Source organism: Sapajus apella, unplaced genomic scaffold (genome assembly GCF_009761245.1).
Source record: "Sapajus apella isolate SASKATOON/1434 unplaced genomic scaffold, GSC_monkey_1.0 scaffold72, whole genome shotgun sequence".
In the NCBI taxonomy this organism is placed as follows: Eukaryota; Metazoa; Chordata; class Mammalia; order Primates; family Cebidae; genus Sapajus; species Sapajus apella.
The window spans coordinates 8,555,016-8,571,453 of record NW_022437012.1 but is presented as its reverse complement, the minus strand read 5'-3'; the positions used below and the strand labels follow the sequence as shown (position 1 = coordinate 8,571,453).

General features: G+C 38.7%; 1 protein-coding gene across 8 annotated transcripts in view; it reads left to right on the top strand.

The window, feature by feature from the left end:
- NCKAP5 (NCK associated protein 5) overlaps nt 1–16,438 on the top strand; it is a 976,754-nt gene that overhangs the window by 511,963 nt on the left and 448,353 nt on the right. For 7 of the 8 annotated variants that reach the window (XM_032250728.1, XM_032250729.1, XM_032250731.1 and 4 more), the window contains one exon: nt 6,566–6,699. In XM_032250728.1, coding sequence (XP_032106619.1) covers nt 6,566–6,699 — 134 coding nt within the window. Of the gene's footprint in view, nt 1–2,751; nt 6,207–6,565; nt 6,700–16,438 lie in introns of those variants that run through there. The other variant, XM_032250734.1, reaches the window with a different exon arrangement.

Below are 16,438 nucleotides of genomic sequence, written 5' to 3'. Positions count from 1 at the left end.
ACCACCCCACTATCCCTTCCTAGTCCCCACCATAGGCGCCAGTGTGTGATGTTCCCCTCCCTGTGTCCATGTGTTCTTACTGTTCAACATCCACTTATAAGTGAGTACATGCTGTGTTTGGTTTTCTGTTCTTGTGTCATTTTGCTGATAATGATGTTTTCCAGCTTCATCCATGTCCCTACCAAGGACATGAACTCATCCTTTTTTTATGGCTGCATAGTATTCCATAGTGGATATATGCCACATTTTCTTTATCCAGTCTATCATTGATGGGCATTTGGATTGGTTCCAAGTTTTTGCTATTGTAAACAGTGCCACAATAAACATATGTGTGCATGTGTCTTTATAATAGAATGATTCATAATCCTTTGGGTATATACCCAGTAATGGGATTGTTGGGTGAAATGGTATTTCTATTTCTAGATATTTGAGGAATCTGCACAGCCAAAGAAACTATCATTAGAGTGAACCAGCAACCAACAGAATGGGAAAAAATTTTTGCAATCTACCCATCTGACAAAGGGCTAATATCCAGAATCTACGAAGAACTTAAACAAATTTACAAGAAAAATACAACCCCATCAAAAAGTGGGCGAAGGATATGAACACTTTTTAAAATAAGACATTTATACAGCCAACAAACATATGAAAAAAAGCTCATCATCACTGGTCATTAGAGAAATGCAAATCAAAACCACATTGAGATACGATCTCACACCAGTTAAAATGTCAGTCATTAAAAAATCAGGAGACCACGGATGCTGGAGAGGATGTGGAGAAATAAAAATGCTTTTACATTGTTGGTGGGAGTGTAAATAATTTTTTTTTGTATTTTTAGAAGAGATGGGTTTTCACCATGTTGGGTAGGCTGGTCTTGAACACCTGAGCTCAGGTGATCCACCCACCTGAGTCTCCAGGTGTGAGTCTACAGGTGTGACCCACCCACCACGCCTGGCTGCCAGATCTTTTATATATATATATATATGTAATTGCATTGTAGGTTCTGGGGTACATGTGAAGAACATGCAGTATTGTTGCACAGGTACATATATGGCAATGTGGTTTCCTGCCTCCACCCCCACCTCCATCACCTATATCTGGCATTTCTCCCTATGTTATCCTTCCCCAATTCCCTCCCCTGCACTGTCCCTCCCCCAGTCCCCCCATCCCCACAGACCTCAGTGTGATGCTCCCATCCCTGTGTCCATGTGTTCTCATTGTTCAACACCTGCCTATGAGTGAGACCATGTGGTGTTTGATTTTCTGTTCTTGTGTCAGTTTGCTGAGAATGATGGCTTCCAGGTTTATCCATGTCCCTAAAAAGGACACAAACTCATCATTTTTTATGACTTCATATTATACCATGGTATATATTTGCCACATTTTCCCTGTCCAGTCTATCATCGATGGGCATTTGGGTTGGTTCCAAGTCTTTGCTACTGTAAACATTGCTGCAATGAACATACGTGTGCACATGTCCTTATAATAGAACAATTTATAATCCTTTGGATATATACCCAGTAATAGCATTGCTGGGTCAAATGGAATTTCTATTTCTAGGTCCTTGAGGAATCGCCACACTGTCTTCCACAATGGTTGAACTAATTTACACTCCCACCAACAGTGTAAAAGTGTTCCTATTTCTCCATATCCTCTCCAGCATCTGTTGTCTCCAGATTTATTAATGATCACCATTCTAACTGGCGTGAGATGTTATCTCAATGTAGTTTTGATTTGCCTTTCTGTAATGACCAGTGATGATGAGCATTTTTTCATATGTTTGTTGGCTTTATATATGAGGCTGCCAAATCTTAATCAGATTATATCCTTCAGTTGATTAAACCCTCAGTCACCATTTTACTCAGGCTATAGTCCCAAATTTGTCATGTGATGTTCATGGTCCTATGTGGTCTAGCCCTTGTTCATTTCCACCTGCCTCCCATGCCACTCCTGTCGCCTGGCTCACCAGCTTCCAGCCACACTGGGCTTCTCTTCCTCCTTCCCCACATGACAAAGGGCTTCCCACTTGCTGCTCCCTTTGCCTGGAGTGCTGGTCCTTCTCTTCACCTGGTAACACCTAGCCATCACAGAGGTCTCGGTTTAAATGTTACTTTCTCAGAGAAGCCTTCCCCTGACCCACCAAACAAAATCAGTTTCCCTCATGTTCACCTTTCAGCAAACTCTTAATTAACAATCAGTTTATACTGCTGTATTTATCTGTGTGATGTTTGTTTATCACTGGCCCTCTCCATTAGTCTGTAAGTCTAGTGAAGCCAGGAACCATGCCCATTTGACTCATTGCTGGTTTCCATCTCTAGCTCAGTGTTTGGCACATAGTATCTACTCAGTAAACATTTGTGGGCCAAGTAAGTAAATGACTCCATGTTGGTGGTACATAGCTTCTTTTCCAGTTCTCTATTAAATTAGCGAATAATCAGAATCTATATAGATTTTTCTTCGTTTTCTCAGAACAAGCATGTAGAAATGAAATTTTGATACTTTAATAATTTAAGTAAGTTTTACAAAATTATCAGGAGAAAAGTTCAGAAACATAGATTACCCAAGGAAACAGAAGAATCTCCTGCCTTTGAGGTTTCATCAGAGGATGATTCAGTTAAGTTTGAGCTCTATTGCTATGTATAGGCTATGAGAACGACAAGATTCATTCCGTAGAACCAGGCTTAAGGGAGAAACACCTTTCTTTCTGTTTATGTGTTTGATTATTTGTCTAGAACTTAACTCTTTGCTTGTGTCCAAATAGAAAAAGTACTTTGGAATTCCACTCTTGATTCGGACTTCTTTTTCTTCACCATGATGTCCAGAAAACTCTGCTATAACATGTGTGTCCCTCAAAATTACTGCAGTCTTTAAAACCACACAGTGGAAACGACAAGGCTTAAGGGGGAAATGGGACTATGGGAATAATACTGAAAATTTTATTTTGACACAGTAAAAACAAAAAGGTAGGAACCTAATACCTAATAAACATTGTGCTTTACCTTGAAAAAGTTTCTTGTGGAAGTGGATATCAAACGGGATGCAGCTCAGAGGTTACTGTGAAATGGTGGAAGGAATGCTGTCTGAAATTAGAGGGAAAGTTGTAACACCACATGTGGATGGGTATGGCTCGTAATGCACATGGTAGACTGAGGTCTATTTGAAATACGTGTGTTTTGTCTGTTTCGATGCAGTTCAGCTGAGTGCAGTTTTCTGTGTTCACCTAATTTTTCTCATGAATGAAATCAGGCAATCAGCAAACCTAAGATTTGTGTCATGCTCAAATTTTTTTGTAGCATATCATTAGCTGCATTAGAACAAATTAGTGCCTTTAAAAGAAATGTTACAGTAGAACTGACAGTAGTAGGGGAAAAAAGTGGGAGACTTAGGGTCAGAAAAACTCAGTTCTAGTCCCAGAGCTGTTATGTCTAACCATGGAACCAGAGTAAGCTCCCTTTCTCTCTTTCAGCCCCCACCCTTATCTTTAGATGCAGGTGATAATAACCAATATTGCTGAATTGTTCTGGAAACTGAATACAGTAATGAAGGTGGACACATTTTGTAAAATGTAAAATATTCTCCAGATTGAAGATATTCTTTGCAGAGTTTGCTCATTTCAGAGTTAGAGACAGCAGCTAACGAAGAACAGAGTAGCAAGTTAACCTGTTCACAGCTTTTGTTCAGAAAAATAGGCAAACCTACCTTTTTACTAATAACAAAGCTCACCTCTTTAAAGGGAAAAAAGAGCCTGTGACTGGCAAATTTTGTTGAACATGTGTTTAATGTCACTGCTTAGACTCAGCCTTTGAGCTGTTGTTTGTGTTCCTGGTGCAGCGATTTGAGAGCTTTGGTAAGAGAAGCCAAGAGAAAGGGAAGAGGTAAAGAACCTGGAACATCTTGCTCAAAGAACATGGGAGGAATTGAAAGGTGGTGATTGACGGGCTTTGGAAATCATCATGAGGTTTTCCTAGGCAGGTGTCTTAAAACCATTCCAGGCTTGTGGCTCTGTGGAAAGAGAGCTGTTGCTCTAGAAATGTGGTCCTGTCAGATTTGTGACCCAGATTTCCATGGGATTTTCTTCTGCTTACTGCTCTTCAGTACCTAGTGGTGGTGTGTAAATAACACCAGCTGTTCTCCATCCCTCATTGCCTTTCACACTTTCTGCTGTGAAAGATCCAGAACAAACATTTGGGAGACAAATTAAAATTACTTTGGAGACAGATCAATTTATATCCAGAATATAGCAAATATAGAAATTTAAAAAAAAAAAAACCTAGCCAATCTAGTGATACTGGATTTTTTCCATCTTTAGCCATAGTCTCAAATTCAGGAACAAAGCTTTTTCATATTTAGAAAGTAGGTATGGATTACTGTCAAGTTTTCATTAATTTATGGAAATACACCTCATTTAAAGGGAATATATTTTAGTAAACAGCTTTTGCCCTCATAGTCTTAATTCCCTACATTTTCTCTGAGTTACCAGGATTTTTTTTTAATGCTTTTTTTTTTTTCATGTTTGAAAAGGCATACATATATTAAAAAGAAAAGATTATTTGTGTGGAAAAGGTTATCTCATAATCCTATTTTTGATACTCTTTAATATGGAAGTGAGTGAATCTATACAGCATTCTGTACTTTTGAAGGGAAGAGGGATGCTGTTTTCTCTGCAAAATGTCACATTCTTTATAGCATGTGCTTTTGAACTATTTAGTGTACTTTTTTTTTTTGGCCCCTTTGTTTTTGGAATTGAAGCACTGTCTTCCAAATTCTGTATTGTTGGTGACTTGTCCGTGCTTGTTTTAATCTAATCAGTCAATACAAAGAGGAATGTCAATTGTCTATGTAACTGTAAAGAGTTTATTATAGTAAAATATATATAACATAAAATTTGCCATTTTGACCATTTCTGTAAAGAGTTAGCTTTAACCCGTTTGTCTTCCACAACCACATTTTTATTTCTTTCCAAATCTAAAATGTCATTTTCCAAAGTAACAGGATAAGGATTTGATTTTAATTTTGATTTTAGTTTTTCTAATTTCAGTAAAAGTAACTGATTGTGGGGTTAAAAGTAGACCATCAAAAAGTCAGGTCTTACTTAGCAAAAGGCCAGCTTCAGAATCAATAAGCAAATATATTTCCAGCACTACCATATATTAGATAATGTACTAAAAATGTAAAATATATCTGCACATAAGCATGGTCCTAATCTGGAACAAATATTTTGGTAGAGAATTATGATAAATTCACATGAAAAATAATAGTAGAAAGTAAAAGTGAAAACCTAAAGGGTGGTAAAGATGGTAGGTGCTGTTGGAATTCAGGGAAGGGAGGAAATGAAGTGATGGGGGACAAGTTTTAGAGGACATGGCTTAAAGCTGAACCTGGAAGGAACCCTAGGTTTTCAATGGATTGACCTGGGAGCTTTTACTCAGGAACAAAGGTGCAGAGGCAGGGGGACGTGTAAGCACTTTTAGAGGATCAGAATTCATGTCTAGATTCTAGCCTAATGTTTCTTTCACGGTCCTCAGAATGCCTTTTTTCTCATGAGTTAGAGCTGGAGAAAATCTGTCTTTGCTATCACTTCCTGTGACTATGCCCCACACGATGAATCATATTTAATCCTGAGTAGTGCATGGTACACAGTCATAGTGTTTGGTTTATTTCAAAGCAGAGGTCCCTGTTTCTCTTCTCTCCTTCTAAGTATGTATGTCCCTCACGATCAGACATTGCATCTGTGGTTTTCATCATAGAGCATATATCCTGTGTACAAAGTGCTCAGTTTAGTAACAGCAGTAAAAATAACAGCACGGCATGCTTTTTTAAAAGGCAATAACAACAACAAAACAAAAACAAAACAAAGACATTAGCGTCGCTGACTCAGTGCTATCGGGAGGATCTGAGCTGTGTGCTTTTTACCAGTTCCAGGAATGAGTTTGTGCTGAACCATCCATTCTGTGTCATCCAGTTCCTCTTTCAATCCCTGATGCCCGTTTGTGAGATGAGGTCGTTATCTAGGATTATAGAAACAGTGAGTGGCTTGGGCTAGTTTTATCTCTGATCTAACTGGACAAAATGAAAACCAATTCTTGAGCCTCACTCTCATCAGCTTCATGGTCTAATTAACGAGATTTTTGGTCCTTCTATAAAAACAGTAATGTTCTCTTTCAAGGATGTGCCAGAGATGGAAGAGATGAAATAATTCTGAACAGGTAGTAGTCTAACTAATGATTATCTGACTTACTGTGCATTTGATAGTATTTTGGGGTCATAGTTCTTTACAGGATGCCCTCTAGGTTAGTGGAAATTATTCAAGTATTAGAATTAAGTTAGCTGAGACTCAAAATCTGTTACCTCCTGGTTTATGTGACCTTGCACAAATTACTTAGGTATCTCTGATCTTTGGTTTCTTTGTCTATAACAAGAGATTAAGAATAGCACCTATTTCATGGGGGTGTCAGAAGGATGAAATTCATCTATATAAAGCTCAAGTTATCACCTAATAACCAACTATTTTATATTTTTGTCATAAACACCTTTTCAAAAGTCATTCCCTTTGCACCTTTTATAGCATGAGAAGCTGATACATGAACTGGAAGAGGAGAGACACTTGCGTCTTCAGAGCGAGAAGCGGTTGCAGGAGGTGACCCTAGAGTCTGAGCGTAACAGAATTCAGATGCGTGGCTTGCAGCAGCAGTTCTCCAGGTATTGTTCTTAACTGAGCAGATTGCTTCCTGAGGTGCATCTCTCTCTCTCTACCAACAACACCTTGGATTGAATGTCCATTGCGTAAGCTTCTGTTGTGTTTGATGAGCTAATTTACCAACTGTTTAGAACTTCTGTTCTGACCAAACCATCCTGTCACATCCAGACCAATTTTCTGAAACTTTCCATTTGCACCTGACATGATCTTCATTGAAACTGGTTGTCTTTTCTTCCCTGATGGCTTCCCCAAGGGTCTTTAAGTAAGTTGTCATGGCTTTGCAGCCATTAGGCATGTCCTTTAGAAGGCCAGGCCAGAGGGTGAGAGTTCACTGGTCATCATAATCCTACTTTAAGACAAAGAGAGTGTGAATCTAATGATTCAATAAGCTCTTCCTTATTGCTTAAACACTAAGGAGTGGTAGTAAAGCAAAAAAAAAGAAAAGAAAAACCAGTGAGTTCCTGTTGTAAAAAAAGGTGTCACTAGAATTTGGCCAAGCTCAGTGGCTCACACCTGTAATTCCTGGACTTTGGAAGCCTGAGGTGGGGGGGATCACTTGAGGTCAGGAGTTCAAAATCAGCCTGGACAACATGGTGAAGCCCCGTCTCTTCTAAAAATATGAAAATTAGCTAGACGGGCTGGTGGGCACCTATAATCTCAGCTACTCAGGAGGCTGAGACGGAAGAATCACTTGAACCTGGGAAGTGGAGTTTGCAGTGAGCCAAGATTGCATCACTGCACTACTCCAGCCTGGGTGACAAAGTGAGATTTCATTTAAACAAACAACAAACAAATAGATCACTAGAATTTGAAAGGAAGATTCTGAAAAAGAAGCTCCTAGATTTAATTCTAGCAGTTGGAATCTTTGAGTTTTCAATTATATTTAATATGAGGGCAGGTGATGTTTCAAACTATTATGTTGAAATCATTTCAGTTCCATGGGAGGAACCCCCCAGAAACTTGTGCATTTACAGCTCTGGGACCGGATACAGGCATCTTGTGCAGGACAATCGGCATTCATTTCTATATTTCACCATTTATAAAATCAGGAAAATAACGAGTCTTATTTTTCTCTCCTGAGATTATCCCAGGCAGTATCCATGTTTGAGAAGTTGCCCTAAAATCCTCATGAGCAAACTGTGTGGGTCTTGTCCTTAACTTTTTACTGGGATTTGGAGAACATTGTGACTGGTGATAAATAATATCGCTTTCCCATTATGAAGTTTTTATAATGACAGCTTAATTTTTGGATGTGTTGCAGGGAGAGAACAAACACAGTTGAGCCTCCAGATAATTTACCTAATTATGGCCAATACTGTGCATGTGCTTCAACTTTGGTGTAGGGGTTTGTAGAGGAAACAAACCCTGTTTCCTCCACAAACTCCTGTTTCCTCTGCAAACCCCTACACCAAAGTTGAAGGGGAAGGATGGATGACTCCTGTGTGGTCAGTATTATAATTTAACACTGTTCAACTCCTCAAGCCCATGATAATACACAGGTGCTGTAGAAATGCACCAATCAATACTTTAATAAATGCATGTCACCCCTTACAGGCTGTTACATATATCGCCTTATGCTTGATTTTTCATTCAGTTTGATGGCAACTCTCCCTTTGTGTCGACCAACTAACTTGAAATAATAGATCCACCCCTCCAAAGTGACTTTAAAACAAACACCGCTTTGTAATATTGGTTGTTTTAATGACATGGGAAAGGAGGAAGCAGATATTGCTCTCCTTGCACTGTCTAATTGAGACGTCTCTATATTCAAGCTATTGATTTAGGTGGCAGGAGACACGTGGCATAGTAAATTATATTCATATGATGCCAGGTCATCTGTAAATCAGATGCCAATTCCATACAGATTTAAGTTACACAAGACAAGACTGCATCCTAGGCTGAATGAGAAGATCATTATGTACACAATAAATAGTGGTGGGTTTTTGCATACTTCTTTTGTGAAGGCTTTTTTCCCTACCATAATCAGTTTTCTTGTGTAAAGCGTCATTGAAACTGAAAAGTTCAAGTCCAGTTACAGCCAGAGAACTAACGTAAATCAGCAAAAGATGGGAAAAGCATATGTAACAGATAATTATATAACAATTTGAGTAGATGCACTGAACCATTCATTTCTGATGGCCTTTTACAGTTTAAACTTTGGTTTTTAAGGTATTTCTAGTTATGTTTAATCTTATTAATTTAAATCTTTGAAAAATTCTCAGTATTATAGAATAAGCTTATATTGCATCATCCTTGGACAGGGTTAGCATCCAATATGGTCATCTAAGTAATAATTTACATAATATGAATTATTCTATTGAATTAGAAACATTTGTATTCATAATTTTCTTTTTTCTCTTGAGTTGATGAGTTCATTTTGTGCATAATGATATCTGGGATGTAGAATTACTTTTGAACATTGTTCATGGGCTGAGGCTGCTTTTGAAAATTAAGCTAGGCCAGGTGTGGTGGCTCACGCCTGTAACCCCAGCAGTTTGGGAGGCTGAGGTGGGTGGATCACCAGAGGTCAGGATTTTGAGACCAGCCTGACCAACATGGAGAAACTTCATCTCTACTATAAATACAAAAAGAAAAAAAAATAGCCAGGCATGGTGGTGCATGCCTGTAATCCCAGCTACTCAGGAGACTGAGGCAGGAGAATCACTTGAACCCGGGAGGCGGAGGTTGCAGTGAGCTGAAATTGCGCCACTACGCTCCCAGCCTGTGCAAGGAGAGTGAAACTCCGTCTCAACTAAATAAATAAGCTAATAATAATAACCACATTCTCAAAGAATGTGGTGATTAGAATGTGTGGCTTACAATAAAAAGGTAGATTTACAATAAGGCCAATAAAATAAAAACCGAAAATAAAGGTCATGAAAGGAGAATGTGACAAGTTACCGCCTTCATACCTTCTCATAGCCCAACAAGTTTTTTGAGTATGAGCCTTTAATTTAGCTCCAAGATTCCTGGCAGACAAGATCAAAAGGAAAAAAGAACAAGTAATATGTAGTTATTATCTCATAGCCAAAGGCTGCTACTCCTTAAAGAGAGGAATATTATCTCTGTTAATAAATTCATAATAGAATATATCACATAGACCACTTCATAGAAGATACTGAAGGATACAGTAGACATGGCCCCAAATGGCGCAAATTAGGATTAGTTCTTGCAAGGGCTACTACTTTCACTATGTCGCTTATATCTGAAAAGGTAAGCCATTTTTCAATTTCCTAATATATGGAATAAGAATGCTGGGTTCATGTCTAAGAGATCATAAGTGAAATAAGAACTACGCAGGTGCTTGAAGTTCTCAAGTCAAACATTAAACTTCAGATTCCTGGGAACCTCCAAATATATACATGTGCCTTTCTAACACAATTAATGTGGGAGACAGAGACATAAGATGCTGAGGCCTGGCCTGGGCTGGGTGGCATGTTTTCTTGGTATGTTTGATGGCCTTGTAGGCATGGAAGCCTCTAGACACTAGTTACGGGATCCCAAGTCTCAGCTTCCGTAACAAGGTGAGGCAATGGAGGGAGGAGTGGATAATAAAGTTAGATGCTGGGACAGTTAAGTACACCTGGAAAGTGGAGTTCAGGTGTCAGGATGAGTGATTCAGGAGAAGTAGTCCAAGGCTTAGTTTTATGAGTTTCAGCTGTGTGATGAGCCTGACGGCTTGAAGGCACCAGGCAAGCCTGAACGTTTGTGATTGTCTCTATTAATGAGTAATGGGATCACTTAGGTGATAAAAATCTATACAAATGCTTCAATGAGTAGTTCTTTTTTATATCACCACCAAACCTTCTGCCACAATCCTTTCTTCCCTCTTGACCTCTGATTAGGCTATAATGATCAGAAATGGTCCAAAGTTTAGGCAATAAAAAAAAATTGGATATGCCGCCAGAGGTTACCTACTCAGCTCTAAGCTCATAAATCAGAAATTGCCTGCATTGAGGGTGATTCAGACAGGCGTAACAAACTTGGTTCAGGCCATTTAAATTCTTTAATGTAAATATGGAGAAACATAAGGTACTTGCAAATTAAGCCTTCTTCACAGTTGAGAGAGCACTTCAGTAAGGTGGTAGTTAGAGGCAGGTTGGTGGTATCGTAGAGCTGCCGCTTTATCGTATTATTTAGTGATATAAATCAAAGGTGCTTTTCAGATGTGATAATGATCGTTTAACCCATTGTCTTTTTGGCTGGGCATATTTTATGAGGGATTAGCTTTGTAACTACCTAAAATTCCAAATTCTCCCCACTCCTCTGTTTGTTTGAATTGTGATTGTCCAGCCAGCCAAGGTGAATGCTGTAGATGAGACTATGGAACTGTCTTCCCTTGTATGTAAAGATAATCAGTGTTTGGACCCCTGGATTTATTATCCACATTGAGGTAATGAAGTGTTTGTGTGTCAGTTAGATTCACCCAGAGGAGCATTTTCAGGAATATTGTCTCCGAGCAAGGTGGGGTACGCTGAGTTGAAATAACAGTGATTTACCAAAGGAAAAAAAAAAAAAAGACCAGGTGCGGTGGCTCACTCCTGTAATCTCAGCAGTTTGGGAGGCCGAGGCAGGTGGATCACAAGAGATCGAGACCATCCTGGCCAACATGGTGAAACCCCATCTCTACTAAAAATACAAAAAATTAGCTGGGCGTGGTGGCGCGTGCCTGTAGTCCTAGCTACTCAGGAGGCTGAGGCAGGAGAATTGCTTGAACCCAGGAGGCAGGGATTGCAGTGAGCCAAGGTCGTGCCACTGCACTCCAGCCTGGTGCCTGGTGATGGAGTGAGACTCTGGGAGTGAGACTCTGTCTCAAAAAAAAAAAAAGAATAATGGGATCACTTAGGTGATAAAGTGAGGAGATAAGCAACTCTGCAGAGTACGGATTTGGCATATGTAGTTGTGCGTACCATGCATGATTTGCACAGTTATCTGAGTTTGTCCCTTTGCAAATAATCTATTCAATTTGTAGATGATGACGATGATGATGATGATGATGATGATTGAGACAGTCTGACTCAGGTTGCCCAGGCTGGAGTGCAGTGGTGTAATCTTGGCTTACTGCAGCCTACACCTCCTGGGCTCAAACCATCTTCCCGCCTCCGCCTCCCAAGTAGCTGGGACTATAGGTGCGTGTCACCATGCCTGGCTAATTTTTGTATTTGTGGTAGATGGAATTTTACCATGTTGCCTAGGCTGCTCTCGAACTCCTGGGCTTAAGTAATCCTCACGCTTCAGTCTCCCAAAGTGCTGGTGAGCCACCATGCCAGGCCCAATTTGTAGATTATTAAAGAAAGCTGCTGTTTTCATCAGGCAACAAACACTTTCATTGTGTGCCTAATAACACTATATGCATCCTCCAAATAAGTAGAATTCAGATAAGTCCCATGTACACATATGAACAAAACAACATATTTATAGCATAGCTATAAATAAAGAGGTCTTCTGTCCAGATTCAGAACAGCCAGACTTCGTGCTTGTTAATGGTTTATTATGCTGAGGCATGAATAGTCAGATGAAATTAATGATTGCTTAGTGACAGCAATAATAATACACATTTGTATTATGCCACAGCTCTGTGCTTCAGTGTGTTTGGAGATTTAAATTAAAATTGATCTGGCAGATTTAGCACCTGGCAGACATATTTTGTAAATGTTCTTAGCAAACCATATTAAAACCCCAGTATCAGGAATCAAGATACTTGATTTCAGGTCTCTTCAGCCTTGAAATGTTCCATGTGTGTTTACACCAGTCATTGGACATCTAAATAAGGGGAATGATTAAGGTTTGCCCCTCATATATGACCAGGATAGTTAAAAATCATCCAAATAGAGCTCAAGCTTTCACTCCCTGCCTTCAGGATTTCTCTGCACCTGTTCTGACCTTCTCCCCTGGCACCATCATCCGCTGCCTTGAAGCTATTTCTTTGCTTACTGTAATGGGGATTCTCCTATCACAGTTGATTGCTGCGCTTAAGTGCAGTCTGCTGTATGCTGAACTTCAAGGAGTCGTAAATGGAGACGGCTTTACCCCTTAACTCGTTCATTGGTTGCTGTTCACATTATCGGCTCTCAGAGACTTTATGGGATCCTAGGGTTCATTTTCTGCTGCCCATTTGGAAGCTGTAGGCACCTGGCATAGAAGTGTGTGTTGAAGAGGATAATATGCCCTTAAATGTTCTACCCACGTACTCCCTTCTACCTCTGTATCTGTCTGGTACATTAAAAGAACATTTTCTCTGCATCTTTAGAGGGAGTAAAATGTAACAAGATGAGAAAAGCTGTCAGTTGACCTTTGGACAAGCATCAGCACAGAGCTCTTCTCCCCTTTTTCTGCACTTGTTCCCATCTCTGACTGTTCGTCAACTTTAACCTGTCTCAGAGGCCGGCTCTCTTGAGTGCCTTCTTCCTCCTGATGCATACAGAGGGCAATTTTCTATTGATTTGGAATTGCTATTTCCACATCATCAGCAATATTTCTGCCTGAGACTTTTCATAAAAACTGGGGCCTCTCATCTGCTGCTCTGTGTAAATCTACCAGAAGTTGAAGATGGCAAAGCAACATTGGTTCAAGGATAAATTTTCTTCAAATTACAACAGATGGAAGAAAAAATCTTAAATGGCATCTTTCAAAATGCCTGGATAACATAATATGATCATATTTTGATGTCAGAAGTTTATATCTTAGTGATCTAGCATGTAAGCTCTCCCTTATGCAAAGCAAGGAAAAGCCAAAACCAATTACATAGAGAACTAGGAAGAAAAGCTGTTTTTGGATTCCTGGGAAAATGCTAACTTACTGAGAGCTGAACATTCATTTATTCTTTTGTATTTCTCTTTCTGCCTAATAAGTGATGAGATGGTCACATGCTTCTTTTTAATTTCTTTAAAGAGCTATATGTTTTTGAGTAGACAACATGAAAGTTATGTTGCCTATTATTCATCCCTGGTAGAGAAAACACTATTAACACAGAGTATAGTTCCAATTTTATTTCAAAGAGCACTATCCTATTTAATGGGTTGTCTAGGACCCGGTGTCAGTGTATCTCTAATAAGCTTAATATCTCTGTTTAAGTAATGTGACCCTTCTGAGTCTCAATTTGCTCATCTGTAAAATGAGGAAATTCAATTGCATTATAGTTTTATAATGCTTTTTATGCTTTTAAAAAGGCCCTGCATTAGAAATGAAATGCACTTATTTATTGAGGGAAGTAATAATTTTACAGTTGTAAGCAGGCTTTCTTGAAGTTGCTAACAATCAGTTTTATACTGAGGTCTTGGAGGGGACTGTCTTACTGTCCATGCAGTAATCACAGGGAGGCTTTGTGGGACTGGGTTTTGGCCATGTCTATTTTGGTTACTTGACTCTGGAGAAGTTGAGATTAGAAAACTGCCAAGCCTAGATGAAAAATTTCTGTCGAGGACAGCCAAAATTAAATACTGAGGAACTTGACTGGCAAAGGGAAGTTAAGATACACTGCAGTGAACATAACCATTATTGCTCCTGGGTCTAATGTTGTCCACTTTAGGACTTATTTAGGTTTGGTAAAAAGCCTGAACAGAGAGAACTTTATGACAACCGGAACTGTTTCCACTTTTTAACAATTTCTCTGAAGAAATAGCCATCAATAAAAATACCAATGATTTAGCCTCTCATCTAAATATGTTTTAATAACATAACTTCTAATGTATTACAACTTCTAATGTGTTACTGTCCCTACCCCAACACACTTTTTCCTTTAAGAAAATGTGTGTGTGTGTGTGATATAGATAATGTTTTAAAACTGAAAACAAGATTTGTTTCTACTTTCAATAATAAATAGTTGTTTTTTTGTTTTGTTTCTTTTTTTGGCGAGGTTTCTAGAAAATTCACCTTTCTTAGGTTTACAGTTTAGATAAGTTTTGACAAGCATTGACTCTCATGTGACCACCACCACAATTAAAATACAGAATATTTCCATGTCCTGGACAAGTTCTCTCCTTCCTTCTTTATTCTCATTTCCCTCCCAAGCCCCTGGTAACTACTAATCTTAATTCTCTCCCTGTAGTTTTACCTTTTTCAGAAAGGCTTATAAATGATGAAGACACAAAGTATTGAACTTTTTGTGTCTGGATTCTTTCACTTTGATTATTTTGAGATGTGGCCATGTTTTTGCATAAATCAGTAGTTCATTTTATCTGTGAAGAATATTCTGGATAAGTTACGTAGGTATACTTTTTATTGATTCACCTGTTTTTTGGGTTTTTTTTAGGTCATCCTATTTTTTTTATTATTATTTTTTAAATTTTTTTCCCCATTTATTTATTTTATTGCATTTTAGGTTTTGGGGTACATGTGAAGAACATGCAAAATTGTTGCATAGGTACACACGTGGCAGTGTGATTTGATTCCTCCCATTTTGAGTGAGTGTGACTAAAGCTGCTATCAACATTTATGTCCAGGTCTTAGAGTATTTACCTCTTGGGCAAATAACTGGAGCGGGACCACGGAGCCATATAATAAGCATTTGTTAATTTCATAAGAAACTGCCAAACTATTTTCCAAATTATCTCTGCCTTTTTGCATTTCTACTAGCAATGTAGCAATGTATCGGAGTTCTAGTTGTTTCACATCCATACATGCTTTTTAAAAAATAAACCATAGACACAGGAAGCCACACAAAATAAATGCCTGGCTTAAGGAATAATTCTAATGTGAACGGCTTTCAAACCAATGCTAGGTCAAGGAAGGAGACTCTGTTAGCCACCCAGAATCCCATGTGGGTGCCTCTTCTCAGCCTCAACCTTCATCTTTTTCCAATAAGCTATTATTCTGACTTTATAGCAATAACCTCCCTGTGTTTTTAATAATTTCATCATTTAATGTGCATCCCCAGACACTTCAATTTAGTCTTGCGCATCTGTTAAGAAAAAAAACGAAACAAAACTGGATGTATCTTTTAAGTTTCTTTGAGCCTGCAGGGTACCGTCTATCCCTTCCTTTTCCTTCATATTTTATCTGTTAAAGACCTAGAATATTTGAACTGTAGAGTTTCTCACAGTCTAAATTTTGTTGATTACTGTACTTGGGACTGGGAAACATGTTCTTCTGGCATTGGTATTTTCTGCAAATAGGCAGCTGTTTTCATACATTGCTCCTAATAATGATCTAAATAAAGAGTTAAAGATTGCTGCCTATCCAAGGGACAGATATTGTTTGTACGCCTGTTCTTCTCTATACTACTATCAATAACCTTTGCCATCATAAATATTCAATAAATGTTTGTTGATTGAAGAATGAATGAATATCTTAACTAAAGTAGAAAGATGCAGCCAGAGTTCTGCTAGACTTAGGTTAAGCATATAGAAGAATTTTACAGATAGTGTGTTTATGACAGAATTTGCTTCCAAGGGAGGTAGTAGAATGGCCATTTCTGGGGATCTTTAAAATTTTGATAATAGTCATCATTCTTAGAGTTATAAACCATCATGGCCTGGGAGGATGAAGACCTGATTTCTCATCTCTGGGCTTCTGTGATGGAGTGTTCACCTATAAAAGATGAGTTGCCTGTTTCAGAATACTCTCTGCAGAATTCTTTCTGCAGGGCACTAAATGGAATTTGGTGCATTGAAAGTTTACTTCCCATAGGCTAAAGTTTACTTTCAGAGAGTGTTTTATTACTCTCAGATAACATTTATACCAATCTCTAAGGTTTACATATGGGGCAGAGGCAGAGGAAGCAGTCCCAGTAGTATAGATTGT